The sequence below is a fragment of the Eimeria tenella genome, genomic scaffold (genome assembly GCF_000499545.2).
Source record: "Eimeria tenella Houghton genomic scaffold, Eth_scaff21, whole genome shotgun sequence".
In the NCBI taxonomy this organism is placed as follows: Eukaryota; Apicomplexa; class Conoidasida; order Eucoccidiorida; family Eimeriidae; genus Eimeria; species Eimeria tenella.
The window spans coordinates 59,531-77,093 of NW_013541946.1; the positions used below are offsets into that span (position 1 = coordinate 59,531).

The 17,563-nt window shown below is 49.6% G+C and overlaps 2 protein-coding genes across 2 annotated transcripts; one reads left to right on the forward strand and one right to left on the reverse strand.

Annotated features, from left to right (window-relative positions):
- Positions 1-762: 762 nt before the first annotated feature.
- On the forward strand, positions 763-9,833 carry ETH_00021415 (coatomer alpha subunit, putative; the record flags this gene model as incomplete). Its single annotated transcript, XM_013374510.1, has 20 exons — positions 763-925; positions 2,036-2,390; positions 2,643-3,135; positions 3,270-3,365; positions 3,980-4,111; positions 4,490-4,769; positions 5,033-5,132; positions 5,419-5,533; positions 5,656-5,733; positions 6,032-6,136; positions 6,496-6,887; positions 7,129-7,253; positions 7,467-7,781; positions 8,037-8,282; positions 8,389-8,480; positions 8,651-8,744; positions 8,963-9,081; positions 9,214-9,355; positions 9,487-9,632; positions 9,801-9,833. 20 exons carry the CDS (start codon positions 763-765, stop codon positions 9,831-9,833), a joined length of 3,621 nt encoding a protein of 1,206 aa, XP_013229964.1.
- Positions 9,834-10,992: 1,159 nt separating this feature from the next.
- On the reverse strand, positions 10,993-16,018 carry ETH_00021420 (heat shock protein, putative; the record flags this gene model as incomplete). Its single annotated transcript, XM_013374511.1, has 12 exons — positions 10,993-11,228; positions 11,402-11,588; positions 11,815-11,957; positions 12,229-12,376; positions 12,579-12,815; positions 12,995-13,225; positions 13,462-13,793; positions 13,972-14,107; positions 14,296-14,512; positions 14,808-15,118; positions 15,209-15,507; positions 15,715-16,018. 12 exons carry the CDS (start codon positions 16,016-16,018, stop codon positions 10,993-10,995), a joined length of 2,781 nt encoding a protein of 926 aa, XP_013229965.1.
- Positions 16,019-17,563: the final 1,545 nt, after the last annotated feature.

Consider the following 17,563-nt stretch of genomic DNA (forward strand, 5'->3'; position numbering starts at 1 on the left):
TTCATATTTTGTAAAGAATCAAGAGAATCCTCCAACCATATCCTTGCTAGCTTTCCTTGCAATCCACGACTGAAGCTGGTGCCTTTCCCGGAGGGGCCCCGTTTCCTGTTGCATCTCGAACCCCCCCGGACAAACACGCTGGTTATTTTCTGCTGTTTGTCATTGCTAGATAAATCATTTACATACACAGTGAGAGGCTGTCGGCCGTCTCCAACTTTGTTGCCCCCAAATATCGTTGCTTTTACAGGTGCAAAGAACTCAACTTGAAGGGAAGCATCAGTTTGAACAAATAAAGTACCGCAGGAAACGAAAACATCAGAGACATGCGCAGGCTCGAGAGAGCTTCTTGGTCTCGGTTTATGGGTGGACCGTGGCGGAACTAGGAAGAAGGCAACTCGCGGCACTGGACGACACTGCCCGCGCCTAACGCAGCCATAGGAGGCGTACCAAAAACGGCAAAAGTTGCGAAGAATAAAGCAGACGCAGCAAAAGTACTGCCGTGTAATTGTAGCAAGTACACACAAGCACATATGTGTGAGCAGCCGTTCTCTATCAAGGGTTGAACGTGGCGATTTTGCGTTTCGTTGCCAAGAGGAAGAGCTTGATTCCTTCTGCCACCCCTTCGCTCGGTGTTCCTCGTGCTTGTGCTAAGCATGATATGTAGCTACCTTCTGCACCAAACTCCTCTTTGAACGGCATTCTTGTGTGTTTTTATTCGCCTCAAATTCCGCCTACACGGGCCCTCCACTCTAAGCCGCGACAATGGCGTGTATGCTTATGAAATGCGAGACTAAAAGCAGCAGAGTGAAAGGCGTGGCCTTCCACCCGACGCTGCAGTGGTGCCTCACAGCGCTGCACAACGGTGCCATTCAACTCTGGGATTATCGGGTGGGCTCATTGGTTGACCGCTTCGAAGAGCATGAAGGTACGCATGTGGACGGTACCAGCAGAGATAGGGCAGTGGACACCAGCAGCTGTACAACAAAACGTGCTTGTAAATATGCGAAGTAGTATGATTCTTTCTATTTTACCCCTCAAAATGTCCCAGCGTAGAGCACTTTAGTTCGTCGTCGTCGTTATTGCAGGCATTTTTCAGTTTTGTGTCCTAGTTTTGGCACTTCTTGTGTGTGCTTTTCTCATTTCTACTCACATCCAGCTTCTCCTCTTCTTTTCTCTCCAAGCCGTGCGTCTTCTTGTCTGCGTTTTCATTCGCATTCCTTGTGGCTACCTTACATGCTTACCGATGCATTTGCTAACGTTTTTGCCTAGCTGCTCATTGAGTTTTAATGCGGCCACGTGTGTCCTTCACTTCAGTTATCTTCTTAGGATAGTTGTGTTTTGTGTTGCACAACTAGACCTTTCGCTGCACTTCGTTCTCGTAAGTTACTTGCTTTAACTTCAGGCCCAGTCCGTGGTGTTGATTTTCACTCGTCTCAGCCTCTTTTTGTGAGCGGAGGCGACGACTACCAAATAAAACTATGGAACCTAATACAGCGGAAATGCATATACACATTTACTGGCCATTTAGATTACATTCGTACAACGTTTTTCCATGACGTTTACCCGTGGATACTCTCCGCCTCAGACGATCAAACTGGTGCGTCCCCTTTGAAGTATCAACTTTGACTGAAAAGTTTTCACGGCAAACCCTGTATTAGCTAAAAATGTGTACCGCCAGCTCGTTAATACAGGCTCAGTAGTTCGAAAGCAATATAGTGAATGCATAGGCGGGTGTGCACTTATGCGTATGTGTTCAAAATAGCCACTGCTCGGATGACCACGTACGCAGTCAAATGAACAGATGTGTTCATGCTCTTTTCTGTGCTCTTTTCCGTGCCCGTTGCTTTTTCGTATGTCTTACTTCCAAGTGCTGTTCCGTTTATGGCGCGCTGCAGCACAATGTTTTCATCAGAACTACGCAGGAAGGCGCTGCTGCTCGCATGTGTACATATATGCGTAGGCGTTGCTGCCCAGTTCTATTGAGCCACTGCAAACTAGGAGGTATGTGTTGAATCTGGATTTTGTTTGTACGCAGTACGCATCTGGAACTGGCAGTCCCGCGTATGTATGGCCGTCTTGACGGGCCATACGCACTATGTGATGTGCGCTCGTTTTCACCCAACGGAGGATTTGGTGGTCTCCGCCTCGCTGGATCAGACTCTGCGACTGTGGGACACATCAGGGCTAAGAGAGCGATCTGGAGGGGTTGCGGGGGCGGTTGGGCGAAGCGGCAGTCGAAGCAGCGCTCATGGGGATATATTTGCTGCTACAGATGCTGTGTGTAAGTTTGTTCTTGAGGGGCACGAGAGAGGCGCCAACTGGGCAGCCTTCCATCCCTCCATGCCTCTCATCGCCTCGGCAGCTGATGACAAACTTATCAAACTTTGGCGGTAAGGACGATCAAATTATTAGAACAGGAACCGCAATACGCAGCTAGAGCGTGGGGGGGCAGGACGGGTTTAAAGTTGATGTATCATTTCACCAGAAACAGAAGTTTAACAGCCTCTATTTGTGGCTGTGGTGATGATTGATTCAAAACGCGAATATTGCTTCTTGGTTAGATCGAATGTTACGTTACAGTCGAATGGCCTGGTGTTTGAAATATGTTCGCCTTCCGCTCAACTTCTGGAGCGTATTTACAGGTACAACTCGGTGAAAGCTTGGGAGGTGGATACATTGCGTGGGCACAGCAACAACGTGTCTTGTTTGGTTTTCCACCCTCATCGAGACTTGCTGATTTCCGACTCTGAAGATAGAACAATAAGGGTCTGGGACGTATCGCGTAGAACGTGCCTTCACACATTCAGGCGAGATATGGATCGCTTCTGGGTGCTCGCTGCTCACCCGACATCGGGAGCCATTGCTGCAGGGCATGATGGAGGCATGGTGGTCTTTAAGTTGACAACAGAGAGGCCTCCTGCTTGCATGTGGACAGGGCACGAGCTGTTATATGTTTCGGAGAGAAGGCTCTGCTGGATAGACACCACAATGGTGTTGCACCAGGAGCAGCAGCAGCAACAAATGGAGGTGATGCTTACGGAAGTCAGGAGGCCTCCAAACGCTCTTGCCAATGGACCGAAACAACTTCTTGTAAATCCTTTGAACACGGGAGAAATCAACGCCGTCGTGGTCTATGTGAGTCGTCTGCCGTCCGTCTCACTTTGTTGCTGTTGCTACAAATATCAGGGCGTTTCGGCGTAGTTGATGCATCACTACGTAAAATAAGCGTGATGTGTTGTGTATTGCTGGCCTGCGTTCACTGTTCTCAGACAGAAGGTGACGGGCTTTCTTACGACTTTCTCTGTGGGCCGAGGGCAGACGGCCGGGGCCCTCCAGCAAGTGGTAGTCTCTCTCAAGTTGCACAGGTATGTTTGTTATCTTAAAATTTCTGGGTGCTATTCTACATGGGTTGAGGCTATGAACCACAACAGGGTTTCTCCGTCCGCCTGCTTATGTTTTTCAGTTTCACGTGACTGGATGGCTTTACCGAAGCAGATCCAGTGTTTTCACGTGCATGCGCCTGTGCATGGCTTTAAGTAAAGGTGCACTCCAGATCGTTTGCTTTAAGAAGTTTCAGTATGCCATTGCATATGGTACACTTGCACAATGGTGAACCTTCACCTGCTTGAGCACGTATTGCTGGGTGCAAACAGTTGCTCGTACGTAGTCCTAATGTTAACCACTGCGCACAGTGAATGAGGTTGCAGATATATAAACGTGTCCATATGCAGACGATACGGCGTACGCGTGCATGTTATTGTGGTACACGTTTGCATTATTTAGCACTACCTGTTTTATAGAGCGGGTTTATAGAGGCTACGTGTTTTCTTGTCGCAGTCGCAGAGGTGCTGACCTTGCGAATTTCGAGTGGTGTTTGCACTCTTGCTCCTAGGGTACTGGCTTATCTTTTGCCTTTATTGGTCGTAATAAACTGGCAATCTTGGAAAGCGCGCCGAACGGCAGTTGCCTGCGGGTGCAGACTGCTCCTTCTGTCTCATCCCTCTCAGCCCATGCGACGGCAGACGCAGGACGCATTGAACCCCTTCCAATTACCACTGACAAAATTTTCTTTGCAGGACCGAACAGGCTCATTCTTCTCGGTGAAGACAAGGTTAGTCAAAGACGAGGAACATTGACGCAATACAGGACAGTTTCCAATACCTAGTGATACAGTTAGACGGCACAGCTGAGAGAGGAGCCCGTACTCATGATTGCTCTTGCTTCTCACGAGAGTGTCAGTTGCTTGGTGTACGATGCGTGCTGCTGGCATTGGCTGCTGCCGCCAGTGATTCCTTCTGGCGCAGCAGATACATTCGTGTCGCTGTCGCTGCTGCCATTTGTGTCTAGCCATAGCATGCTCCACTGCTGTTACGAGGGACAAACACCGCGCTAGCGCGTGCGCGTAGCTCGGTTTTTGGCTCTTGCCCTTTATAGTCAGTGTAGTATGTTGGTCGTAGGTGGGGTCATTTCTGTTTTTTGTGCGCTGCAGTTGTATCTTTACGATATCCCGACGCGTCGGCTGTCTAGTCCCTTAACATTGAACATTGGGGGCCCTGTGAGGACAGTGACTTGGGCCCCTGATATGCACCACTTGGCGTTAACTTCAAAACATTCGGTGGTACTATTGCGGGCAAACTTCTCAGCTTTATCTTCGCTGTCAACCGGGCTAGCAGAGAAGGAAGTTCGAGAGTCAGAACCAGCCTTCAAGGTCCTTTCCTCGCTCCATGAGAATATCCGCGTCAAAGGGGGCGTGTGGGATCCCGAATTAGGTCAGCTAGGGCACAGAGCAGCCTGCGCAGTTGTCACATGCTGCCTGTTACGCGATAGCTTTGGTTGGGTTGTGGGCGTTTCGATTTTTTTTGCATCGTACCCTTCCAGCAGTCTTTAGCTTTTCTTTAGCCTTTGCGCACTGATGTTTCTGCTTGAATTTGGCTCTAGAGAGGGGGTGTTTGCGCCGGGAAGAAATTTCGCGCACGACCAGGAACTGTTTCCATTTCCTTTGGCATGTGTACTATTGCGTTTGTCTCTCTAGGTGGTTTCTTTTACGCCACCCTGTCCCACGTGAAGTTTTGCATGACGAACGGAGACAAAGGAATCGTGTGCAGCCTTTCAGAGTCAATCTACATAGTAACGTGCGCGTTGGTTCACTGCAGTGTGTCTTCCTTGTTCTTGGCCTCCAAGCACTGAATAGAGGCCAGCCGGCCACTTAAGTACAGCAGTAGCAATAACAGCAACTGAAGCGGCAGCAGCCACAGCAGCAGCAGCAACAGCAGCAGCAGCGTGCTTGGATGTAGGATTCCGTTGCGTACTTTAAGTCCCTTGACATCCATCCATTGGGGAACGCAAGCAGCGTCCCGGTTGTGCTGCACATATATCGGAGCTTCTTTCCGTGCGCTGATGGTATTGCTTCTTCTTCAGGGTGGCGCAGCAGCAGCTCTTGTATATGGACCGTCGCGCTCAGCTGCACTGCAAGCCAGTGGCATGCAATGACTATCTATTTAAGGTGGCTCTGAGTCGTCGAGACTATATGAAGGTGAGAAGAGCCTGCTGAGGAGAGTGTGAGCAGTTCTGTGCATGCTATGCTTCAGGCACTTTGTAGTCCCCTGAGTTTCCTAAGATGACAAATGAAGTTTCGTAGTCTCGTTTTCGTCTCAGGTCGCACTTTTGGTTCGCTATGGCGGCCTCTGTGGAAATTCGCTTATCGGTTATTTGAAAGAGAAAGGATACTCTGAAGTAGGGTCACTTCGCTGTGGTCGTTGCTGCAGCCTTCGGTCCTACTGCTGCTGTTGGCATTTCTAGTTTGGCGGTGCTGTCATTACGCTTGCATTTGCCAACATGAAGGGCGTAGCTGTGAGTGTTGTTGCTGCTGCTTATTCAGCGCACGTCAGTCTCGTTGCTTCTACCACGCGTGTACTGTGGACCTGAATATTTTGCTGCTGGTGTCTTGGGTGTTGTACTCTGCATACTCGTCGTTTTGCTCGCTATTCATATCTGAGCAAGTGGCCTTTGGTGTTTTACTTGTTGTTGTCAGGTTGCTCTTGAGTTCCTGTCCGATCGGAAGTCGAAGTTTTTGATGGCGTTGGAAGTTGGCCGGATGGATGAGGCTCTGGAAGCTGCGAAGGCTTTAAACGACAAAGTCGGTACTCCCATTTCTTGCGTTTCCCTGTGTTCACGGGATCATCGGCCCCCGCTGGAGTATTTCTTAGCGGCTGGATTTTTTTGATGCCTTTTTGTTCCATTACCAGCACTTCACCTCTTTTACTACCCTTCCTTTTGATGCATTTCTGTTCCATCACCAGCACATCACCTTTTAACTACCCTTTTGACCAGCAGCTGCTGCGGTTTTGGCACATTCTTGCTTTCTCTTTTCCAAAGCCTCTCTCTTCGAAACTCCTTACCAACTTATGGGGGCTTCTGAGCGAGAGACTTTTGCCAAGCGAGCACGTGTCAAGTGGGGGACCTCGTGCATACTTGTTACCTGTTTTTTTGGTGCAGGCAGGGTGGCGTCTTCTAGGGGACGCTGCGATGCAAGAAGGCTGTTTCGGGCTTGCGGAAATTTGCTTCCAGAAGCTGAAGGCTTTTGAGAAATTGTCATTTCTCTACTTGCTACTGGGCGATCGCACAAAGCTCAAAAAAATGCTGCACGTTTCCAAGCTGCTGCGCGAGCCTCTGCTGCGACAGCACCAAGCCTTATTGCTTGGCGATGCAGAAGAGAGAGTAGATGTCTTTATGGAAGCCCAGCAGCCGGGACTTGCGTATCTTTGTGCGAAGACACATGGCTTAGATGAACTAGCTGAACAGCTGAGGGGCTCTGTTGATGAGAAGGATGTCGAGGAGTTCCTACCGAAGAATCCTGTTGCACTGTTTCCGCCTGTGCCGATCATGAGGTGAATGCACATGAGAGTTTGACTAGAACTAGATAGAGGCTTCAGTTGTGGGTAGAGGCTTAACTTGGCAAATCCAAGCAGAATCTTCGTTCAGGCGTTTTTCTCAGTATGAGCACATATATTTACGTCGTCTATAAGTGTGGGCAGTACATGGCAGCTGTTGGGCTACGGTACATGAAGTTGGGTACTTTAGAGATGCGCGGTTTGTCTCGGGATTGCAACGTTTTGGTTTGTCGCATAGATTTGGGCCGGGAGAGACAGCGACGTGGAAGCCTGCGGCTGCAGGGGAAGTTTCTGCGTTTGCTGCGGCACTGCGGGCCGTTGATGAAATGGATCCCGAGACGGCGCGGCTGATGCTACATAGAGGCAGGCTCTACTACCGTCCCAAACCCCTCATCCCCTAGCAGTCAAAACGAGCCTTTTATCACTCCTGCTTGGTGAAGGAAGAAGTATAAATTCTTCGAGTGCATTGGGCTGGTGCTTCACGGCTTTAATGAAGTATTGCAGTGAATTCTAAGCTTCTCAAGAGTACACACGGGCATTTGGCGGGTGTAATCGTGCGTGACTCGACCGTCTCAGGCTTTGATACGGATGAACCGGATGCGTCAGCGCAAGTTATGTGCGGAAAGGCAAGGGATTGGGGAGAAGGTGGCGTGGTCGGCAGTGATGAGGGGGAGGACTTTGCTTCTCTTGGCGCAGCCGCAGAAGGAGAATGGAAAGATGCAATTGACATTGGAGTAGAAGATGATGCGGCTGTATCCGGCGCTGCTGGTGCATGGAAGGTTCATGGAGCTATAAATGGGAAGTCTGGAGAGACCTATGCGGAAGCACCAGGCGCAGATCCTACAGTTGCATGGAGGCAGAACCCCATCCCGTCAGATCTTGTTGTAGCAGGTGATACGATTGCGCACTCTTATCCAGACGAGCTTATTCGTTCTAGTGTTTCTATGATACACTTTTTCATTAACTCGGTTGCTTCAAGCTTCATTTACTGGGCTCAGCTTCCCGGTGTAGTTGGTCTTCAGTTTCCCTTGCCGTGTGGTATCTCGTGTCAGCTTGTCTTTCTTATATCACATTGGGACTGTCAGTATGTGCAGATCCATAGGTTGCATGAAAACTGTGAGCTGTACGTATGTTTGTGCTCTGAAGGGGACTTCACTGGGGCTATCCAAATGTTGCGACGTCGTCTTGGCCTTCTGCGTGTTGCTCCACTTGAACCGATATTCCAGAGAGTATATGAATCTAGCTGGGCTCAGCTAAAGGGGCATTCCCTCGCCCCTCCTTTGCAGTTGCCTCTTGTAGGTGGAAAGCCTTACAGGGCAGCTGACCCTCCTCGCGTTGTAAACAGCGCGCTTCTTCTCACGCAGGTTAGAGAAGCACACAAACTGGTTACAGGTGCGTCAGCATTTTTGATATGGTTTGGATCTCTCCTTTGCTTTTCTGTTGAATTGCATGACTAGTTTGCGTGTTCTTATCGGAAGTTTTGCATGTTGTGTATCAGGCGGAAAGTTTGCGGAAGCACTCACTGCCTTTCGACAGGCCCTTCTGGCACTTACACTCGCAGTAGCACAAAACCAAGAAGAGGAGCAGCAGGTGCACTCTCAGGCTGCATAGTTCTGTGGATGCAGCACCAGCCCGCCAGCTCGCTACCTGCACTCTTTGCTGCTGAGTTGCGCACTTTGGGTTACATCCAATTTTCTCCCAGCGCTTCAGTGTTCCGTGAACGCTTGAGCTGTGTATGCTTGCTGTTTTTACTGTTTCAGTTGTTGGAAATGCTGGACATATGTAGAACTTACATAATCGGCATGAGGCTCGAAACGTCACGATTGATGCTGGGAGAATCTGATGCACAAAGAAGTCCGCCCATTCTCTGCTGTCTGGAGCAGTTGTGCATCCCAATGTTGCTCAGTTGCTTGCCAAGAAGTTGATAGCGTCTCGCGCGTGCCCTTTAGGATCAAAACCTACGTAGTTTGAGCGCCCAGTCACCGATTGCTTGACTTTCCATCTCAGCTCGATCGATTTGATATGTGTTGCTTGTCACATGTAGACGCCGCGTGCCCTTGCGTTGCTTGCAGACCTGGAGCTTGTCGCTTATTTCAGTTGCTGCCGCTTGCAGCCATCTCACTCCTTCCTTGTCCTCCGTCGAGCAATGAGCGTAGCTTGGAAGGCTCAAAACTTCATAACAGCCGCTTCCGTATGTCTGCATCCTTGACGGGGGCACGAATTTTTCCCTGTGGAATTCCTGACAAGCACTGAGGCTGCTATTCGCGCCAGTCCCCACCCAAAAAAATTCTAATTTATCGTGTTTTGGAGGCTTTTTGTGCAGTTCGCTCGCCGGCTGCTCTCTGGGACGTACTCGGGCTTAAAAGGTGCACCAGAAGAACTGGCGAAGGCAAAAAGAGTCCTTCTGCTTTGCGAGCAGAAAGGAACAGACGCTATAAACATAAATTATGAGCCCGGAGAAGCAGGTACGCCGCTAAAAACACTGCAGATTAGGCAATATTCGACGCGACCGGCGCAAACGCTAAGCTCAAATCAGTGGTGATATTGGTGTGACCGACACAGTGCAACTTTAGCCGCCCTGTTTCCGTGTCTGCAGAAAACATTCTTCTTTGCACGTCAACAATGACGCGGTTGAACCCAGGCACTCCAGTTGTTCGTTGCGGTTTTTGTGGAGCAGTGGCCCAGCAACAGCTGCAGGGTTCACTTTGTAGAGTGTGTGAAATTGCAGAGCTAGGAGCCAGAGTAAGCAAGGGGGAAACCAAAATCCCATTATCTAATTACACTTGGCATTTAGATCGCCATTGCCTGGTCAGCTGCTTTGATATAAAACTACGCACACAGCTGCATGCGCTACGTGGAGGCATGAGTTCCCGTTGTCTCTTCACAATGTTCTTCTGCTGCTGTTCTCAGGTGGTTGGCATTCAGTTCCTCCCAGTAGTGTAACCTGCATCGTAACCGTTTTACCAACTCGGAAATTGCAAAAGCCTTTGTATTTAAGTGTTCTGCATAAAAACTTTGCACTCTTTGTAGCAAGCATTTAATATTACTGAGGTTTGTTAATTTCAGTTCATTGGTAGAACACAGCATCGAAATATACCTATCGCTCTAGACTGAGGACAGTTCCTGCTACGTAGCGTGCAGATGTGGATATCGGGGCATGCTGTACCTCACGGTGCAAAAGGATTTGTAGCTTGCTTTGAGGTTGAAGGAAAGCCAGCTTCTTTTGGAAAAATAGTGGCGTTTTGACTTCCACCAGTTGTTAAGTAGGCGTTAGAACTCCCGTTGTTCGGCCCAATTGTAAATTGAGGCGAGTTGCTCGCTAGATTTCTGCTACAAGTCTGTTTTTGGTAAGAGGCAACTTGGGCTCCAGATGCCCCCTGTTCAGTGGCGTTTCATTGTGGTGGTGGGAGTAATCTCGCCTCACTACAAAGTATCAAAAGTATAACAGGACGTTCCAGCACGCCGCTGTCTAAGGGAAAGTAGCGAGCAAACAAGCTATGGGCGACCACATCCCAATGGACGGTTTTGCTTTGCTAAAGACAGTCGTCGTCCGGCAAGGCCTTACCGTTTCCCGCGTTTGGTAGATCGAAGCCTGTGCACCGGCCCCCTTGACTGGGTGGCTGAGCTCAAGGGTTCGGCTTCCCTACGCGCAGCAACAGGCGCATCAGCCGGAGCTGCACGCCCGTGTAAACACAGGCCGACGGAAAGCGGTCACAGAGAGCAGTAATTTAGTACCTCTGAGAAATCGATGCGCTGTGGTCCTCACACAGCACAAGCAATTGGGCATGTGAAGAGAATACTCGCGCTTCTGTGGTTCCAGGCTGGATTTCATCTAAAACAAAGGGCGGCACACTGTTTCCATGAACTCCACAGCTGCTGCCTCGCGCAGACCATGATCTTTTGAACCCAGCCAGCGGGTCAGCTACGAGAGGTGTATGTGTATACATGCACGCTTGCAGAGTCCAAATGCTGTAAGGACCCAAGGCGGTAGATGGGAGTAGTAGTGCGCCTTCCATCCATGCACTGTTCTCTTTTCATGGGACAAAGAAGGCAGATCCGCAGTGGCTGATGGAGATCCTCAAAAACTGAGCGCCTTCAGAGCCTAATACCTGAAGCGTTTCGTGTTTGCCGCGTGCATTGCCTCGGACCGTCCCGTGTAGGAGCTTGTACGGCTGCTTTCAGAGATTGATCGGGGCAACCCGGCTTCTACGGAAGGGTCTGCATCCATTTCATTTTGCGCTTGACCCTCTACTCCATGTAGGCGGGTGACACGCCACTTCCACTTTTTTTCTGTCGTGCTCCAGTCAGCTATTGCCTCGTGATCTGGCCCAAGGTCCCCTGCAAGTTCAGGTATTGACATACAAACGACATGCCACGAGATGGTCAAACCAGCAATGAACATAATGCAGGTGTTTCAAGTATTGCAGAAACTGCACATTTTTTTGAGCGAGACGCCGTGACGAGCAAGGGGGAGGATGCAAGAATGTGCTGTGCTGTGGGTGGGAGCGAACCGTTAAGCAGCATCACAGAGAGGTCCGAAACGATGTGTTTCTCTAAATATCTTTTGAGGGGTCGTGCCCCAAATGCTGGATCGAACGCCTCTTCTAGTGCATGCTCCAGCGCTCTGTCAGTTAGTTGCAAGTCTATACGTTTTTCGCGGAGGCGCTGACGGACCTCATCCACTTGCAGCCGCATCACCTGCACCGCCCCACGCTCGTTGAACAAGAATATATGAAATGAGTCCCGATTATGGGCAGAAGAGCACTAAACAGAGGTAACCGTTTATATATATCTGTCAGGGTTACAATTGCACGCCAAAGCGTATAGGCCTCGAAATACAGCATTTGAAGCATTCAAACGCTACCAGTGGAGCACGGTCCATCCTGCTGAGAGCCTCAGCTAAGGTGATATTGCATTCACGGACCTCCTTTAGGTCCGTATCACTGAGCGCTTTAAATGCCACGATGTCGTCCAGGCGGTTGAGCAACTCGGGTCTAAATATATGTCGCACTTCCTTCATCACCTTTGTGAAAGCTTCAGCAAACGCCTCCTCAGCCTTTTCTGGACCTGAATTTCATAAAGAACACCATATCAGTTACGCATCACGAAGACTACGAGACGCAGTCAGGCAGGTATGAGCATTCCCCCCAGTTTGAGGATATTGACGTGGCTATTTCGGAGCAAAAACTCGCAGTCAGAATGGCGGCACCAATGTATGGCCATTCTAACTCTGCAACAGATTACACCAGAGACTTTGCATTGGTGAAGCAAGTGAAGCAACTGATTTAGCCAGAACTAGGGATGCCTGCATATCGAAGAGATAGGAAAGAATCCATACCGGCCACAGAATTCTCAGCCGCTGCTAGAAGATGATGGGCGCCTATGTTTGAAGTGAGAATTAGCAAACAGTTGGAAAAGTCCACAGTCCGGCCTTGAGAATCAGTGAGGCGACCTTCATCAAGGACTTGCAGTAGAACATTCCAGACCTGACAACAGATACTCGAGCTCTACAGTTTTGAGTTTCACGCAGTCGCTAGCATTCAGCCCTTCGGATAAGTCTGCTGTAGACGCGAACAGTAGCACCACACCTACACCGCACTGCTCTCGGGAACACCACTAGTGACTGGGTCTCTTGGTGTCCGCCGACAGCGCGCTTCTAATGTTCCCGCAGCTTGCCCTTGACCTCACTTGGTGATGAGCCTTCTCCACTTCATCAAGTAATACTACTGAATAGGGGTTGCGCCGGACTGCCTCAGTGAGCTGGCCTCCTTCCTCATGGCCAACGTAACCCGGCGGGGCCCCGATAAGGCGAGCGACAGAATGAGACTCCATGTACTCTGACATGTCCAAGCGTACTATGCGTTCTTTTGTGTCGAACAGCTCTTCAGCCACAGCTTTGCACAATTCCGTTTTCCCGACTCCGGTCTATGCCATAGTGCATTGGCAAAAAAATTCACACCAATGCACTACTGCAAAAGCTGCGGCCAACCTTTCTGGAAGATTGTAGGAGAATCAAAGCAATGCCAACCATGTCATTGATGGAAATTGGCCACCAGAGAGGTGTTAAAAGAGGAGTTTCATGAGGTTTAGAGACAACAACTCACGGGACCTAAAAAGAGGAAGCTTCCTATTGGCTTGTTACGTCTGGCGAGCCCTGCTGCTGACCTCAAGATTGACTCAGATACGGCAGTAACAGCTGCAATCTGCCCAACGACACGCCTAGAGAGTTTTTCTTTGAGTTGCAAAAGCCGTTCTTTTTCTGTTTGTGTCAGCTTTTGCACCGGGATGTTTGTCCAACGGTGCACAACGTCAGCTATCTGCTCTGGGCCAACAACCTGCGCCACAACAATAAGCACGCAATCGTAGCCCCGTTAGTTCCCCTCAACCTACCCCGCTCATGCACAGAAAAGATGGCAAATAATCGAAAATACAAAGAATTTGCGGCCACCGCTGCAAAAGCTTGTAGGGCTTATTGCTGCAGCGGCGCACTACGTCTTGCCTGCTTCACATTTCCCGTGTTCTACTCATATCTGTCCGAGCAAGTACATCATATTACACTGCAAAGTGGTACCTCTGTCAAAAGCGGTTTGTGTGTCTTTTCATACGTCTCCTGCTCTTTTCGCAGCTCCGTGAGACGCTTCTGCAGTCCAGGCAGCGCGTCGTACCGGAGCTCTGCGACGAGATCCATCTGACCAAGCCTCTCTGCCTTCTCAATTTTTGCCTTCAGCTCGTCTTCCTTCAATGCAAGCTGCCGCAATTCATCAAGAGTCTCTTTTTCGCGGGTGTACTGGAGCTGGAGCGGCTTCAGTGTTTCCCTGTGTTTTGCAATCTCTTGTCGGACCTCATTTAGGCGTTCTTGCGAAGCAGCGTCGCTTTCCTTTGCCAACGCCGTTGCCTCAACCTCTAATGAGAAATAAAGAATACGCATTCACAGACTGACCAAAGAGAAAAGTTCACCTTCTTAAAGATGTGCACCTCGAAATGATCTAAATATGGTAGGGGAGCGTTGCAAATAAGAAAGCTATCTTCATACATACCCATACTCTAATTATGTGCACGACGGAAGCTGAAGCAACCGTACCCAGCTGAAATATCAGTCGCTCGAGGCGGTCCATAATTTCTGGCTTGCTATCAACCTGAACGCGGGCGATCGCGCAGGCTTCGTCCATGAGATCTATGGCCTTATCGGGTAAGAATCTGGAAGTAATGTAGCGATCCTGCGTGATAAGCGCACGGGAAGCACTGCCATGAAGCATATCTGCCTGTGCATATACCCGGATAACAAGGGTTCTTCTCGCGCGCGTTTCCTCACTGATCCCTCGAAAACGAAGCATGCTGTCAAAGTGGAGCCATGGCGACTCTTCAAATGAAAGGAAGGAAGTGCCACTTCACAGTGAACGTTTACCGCCAGTTGAGCTGCTTCTACAAGGGCACTGTCCAGAATCCTAACTCCGTGATGTGCAGCGTAGCGATCTTTCAAACCTCGAAGGATGGATATCGTCGCGGAGACAGAAGGCTCGTGAACATGCACTTGCTGGAAACGTCTCTCAAACGCAGCGTCCTTCTCCACGTGCTTTCGGTACTCATCAAGGGTCGTTGCACCAATGCAGCGGAGCTCTCCCCTGCAATAAAAAGGGCAACGAGCACAGGGGCCTATGCGTCTCAAGTAACCCAGCTTGTTTTCTGATTATCGTTCTTCACTACTTATGCCAAGCTCGCTGTGTTAGTCCTAAATTGCACGAAATAAGGATGAAGACGAGACTGGGACACCGATCAAGCATATACAAAAATCCTGGATAGTTCTGCCAGCATCTTACTCCGTGCAGCAGCTGATACGTGCAGCAACCCACGCTTAGGAAAAATCTACATTATGTAGAAAGAAGACAAATTTGTCTTAAAAGGTACGATCTCATGTACCTAGCGAGCATCGGCTTCAAAAGATTAGCGGCATCCATAGCACCATCTGTCTTGCCCGCACCCATGACCATATGTATTTCGTCAATGAAAAGGATAACCGAGCCTTCCGCATTCTTAACCTCCATTAGAACTGCTTTAAGACGTTCCTCGAATTCCCCCCGGTACTTCGCACCCGATATGAGGGCTCCCAAGTCGAGCGATATCACTCGGCAGCGCAATGAGGACGGCACATCCCCCTCAACAACACGTCTGGCAAGCCCCTCCACGATTGCAGACTTTCCCACACCTGGGAAGAATTCATACAGTTCAACCTGAAAGATGTATACTCTGTGGCTGTTGGGCTAGCAACATAGCGAAGCTGGCAGGGCATGCCTAGACTTGCCTGGCTCGCCAATTAAGACTGGGTTGTTCTTTGTTCTCCTGCAAAGAATGCGGATTACCCTTCTAATTTCCTCATCCCTGCCAATAACAGGGTCCAGCTTCCCCTGTTCCGCCAAGTCAGTGAAATCTATTCCATACTTCGTGAGAGCATCAAAGTTTTGGTCGGCCGCGTCTCCCGTTACTCGCGCTCCTGCTCGGAGCTTCATACAAACTTCCTTTATTTTCTTGTAGTCACAGCCAGCTTGCTGAAGTACGTGTTTAATTGTGCGGTTTTCGCACACTGCCAACAACAAATGGTCCACCGCCAGGTGAGTGTCCTCTGCAAGAAAAGCATCAAAACAGTCAGCTCGTTCGGTCGCTAAATGTCAAAGTTTATTCGAGGAAGGAAGAAATCGGCAGAGGCCACGATGGCGTATTCCGCAGTGTGGCACGGCTCAATCCCTCACAGGGCACTGGGCAAAACAGCAAGCTCGGGTGAAGCCTCTAAGTAAGTTTAGGTTTCTAGAAACTTGTGCGTCGGGCGCACTCATTTCAGTTTGGATGGTTTTAGCTTGACGAAATACTGCAGTGCACGCATGGTTCGGTCCAATATACTGAGGTGGAGGGTTCTGAGCTGGGAACTTCGAAATCTCCAAATCTACTTGTTCATGAAGGAGAGTCAGATCTGTCCCGACCTTCCGCAGGGCCTGGGTAGGAAGCTGCTGCGGATCTTGCAATAGGGCGGACAAAAGATGAACGGGGTCAATTTGTGGAGCTCCACGCTCCCTGCATATCTCCTGCGCAGCTGCGTAAACCTTGCGCACGAGCCCAGTCCACTGAGCCGGATCCATCTTCTGCTTGCACAAGATGTCGTGAACTTTAGTCCTCTATGTTACAACCTTTCCTATTAGTTTCACGGCGAGGCACAGTTTGTGCAGTTACAATGACTGGTCAAACGAAATCGCCGAAATTTCCTGATAGTGGAGTTGAGTCGGACGAGAATGCTGCTCAGCGTGTGTGGGTGAACCTTCTTAAAGAACCAAGGAGCTTGCCTTTAACTGTAAATCAATTTGGTAGGAACTTCGAAAAATAATTAATGAGATGTTTCTATTGGCCGCCGCCACCAGCCGATTATGCTTGTGAACCTTAGCTGAACCACTGGCAGTCATGTGAGTGTGGAACGAGCATGCTACCTCAATCAGGCCCAAAGCTGGCACACGGTAGATGCAGCTTTAATACAAAAGAGTTGCAGCAAAGTCACTTATTTATGCTGGGAATACATTGTTTCAGTCACTTGGTGGCAAGTAAGCGCTGATGTTCAGCTATGTAATTGAAGTGGGTCGCCGTTCCACTTTGCAAGCTACTGCTGAGCCTGGGTTGCATTTAGATTCCTTTCAGGTTTGTGAACCCCTCTGCTGAAAGGCTCACTATGAAAGCCAACGCCAGTCCCAATAGCCTGCAAGGGGATTCACTGAAAGAGCAAAGTTTGCGCTTCCTCTAGCGCGTCTCACCCAATTGCTGGTCACCTTGCAACCAGTTATACTTACGGCCCTGTGAAAGCTGAGTTCCCTGGACAAGTGCTATGAACATCAAGTCCTCATTTAAATCGGAAAGTTATGTGATTCTTAACGCTGTTTCACGTAATGTGCTTGGCGTCATGTATTGCAATTTCCGCAGCAGCCTGGCCAAAGCGCTCTTGCGGAACTCCAGAGGGTTAGTATACAGCAAAATCTTACAATAATATGAACTTAAGACGTGTAGAGTTACAGGGACCTTTGTCCAAGCTGCAGTCCGATGCTATCTGAGGTGTTGCAAGCCTTCCTATTCATACAGGTGTATATAGCCCCTGATGAGCTCAAAGTGCTATTGACACATTGCTCACTGGCAGCTAACTCTACAATGACGCGGGCATGAGACGGAAGACAAACGCTGAGGCACACACCGGAAAGTTGCGTCTCTCTTCAGCGACAGGCAGAGTCTAAGAGTAGCATGAGCAAGCAGCCTCTGGTCGGGAGGTTCTGTCGCAGGCCACGGGTGTAAAAGTTCCTGCATCTAGCTTCTAGATCTGTTCTCTTCAAGACAATAATATGCCATAATTCCTGCTTTATGAAATACTCTGGAAAAACGCATACACGTCGGACTTTGCAGTTTGGCGAAAGCGGCGCATGTCTGGCTCACGTTGAAGACTGCACTGGTAATTCCAGCTCATTCACGAATTGGAGCGCTTGGTGGTAGCTAGAGAGCATTTCTTGTTTCCAGCCCTATGGGTGCTGCATGGAGTCCCGGCGCATTGGAAACCAGGACTTCCGTACCACAGGATGCCTCAGGTGCAGAAGCTCTATGGCTGCTTTGAAGCTTTTCAAAAGCCTAGCCGCTGAGCCCTTTGGCACAGGCAT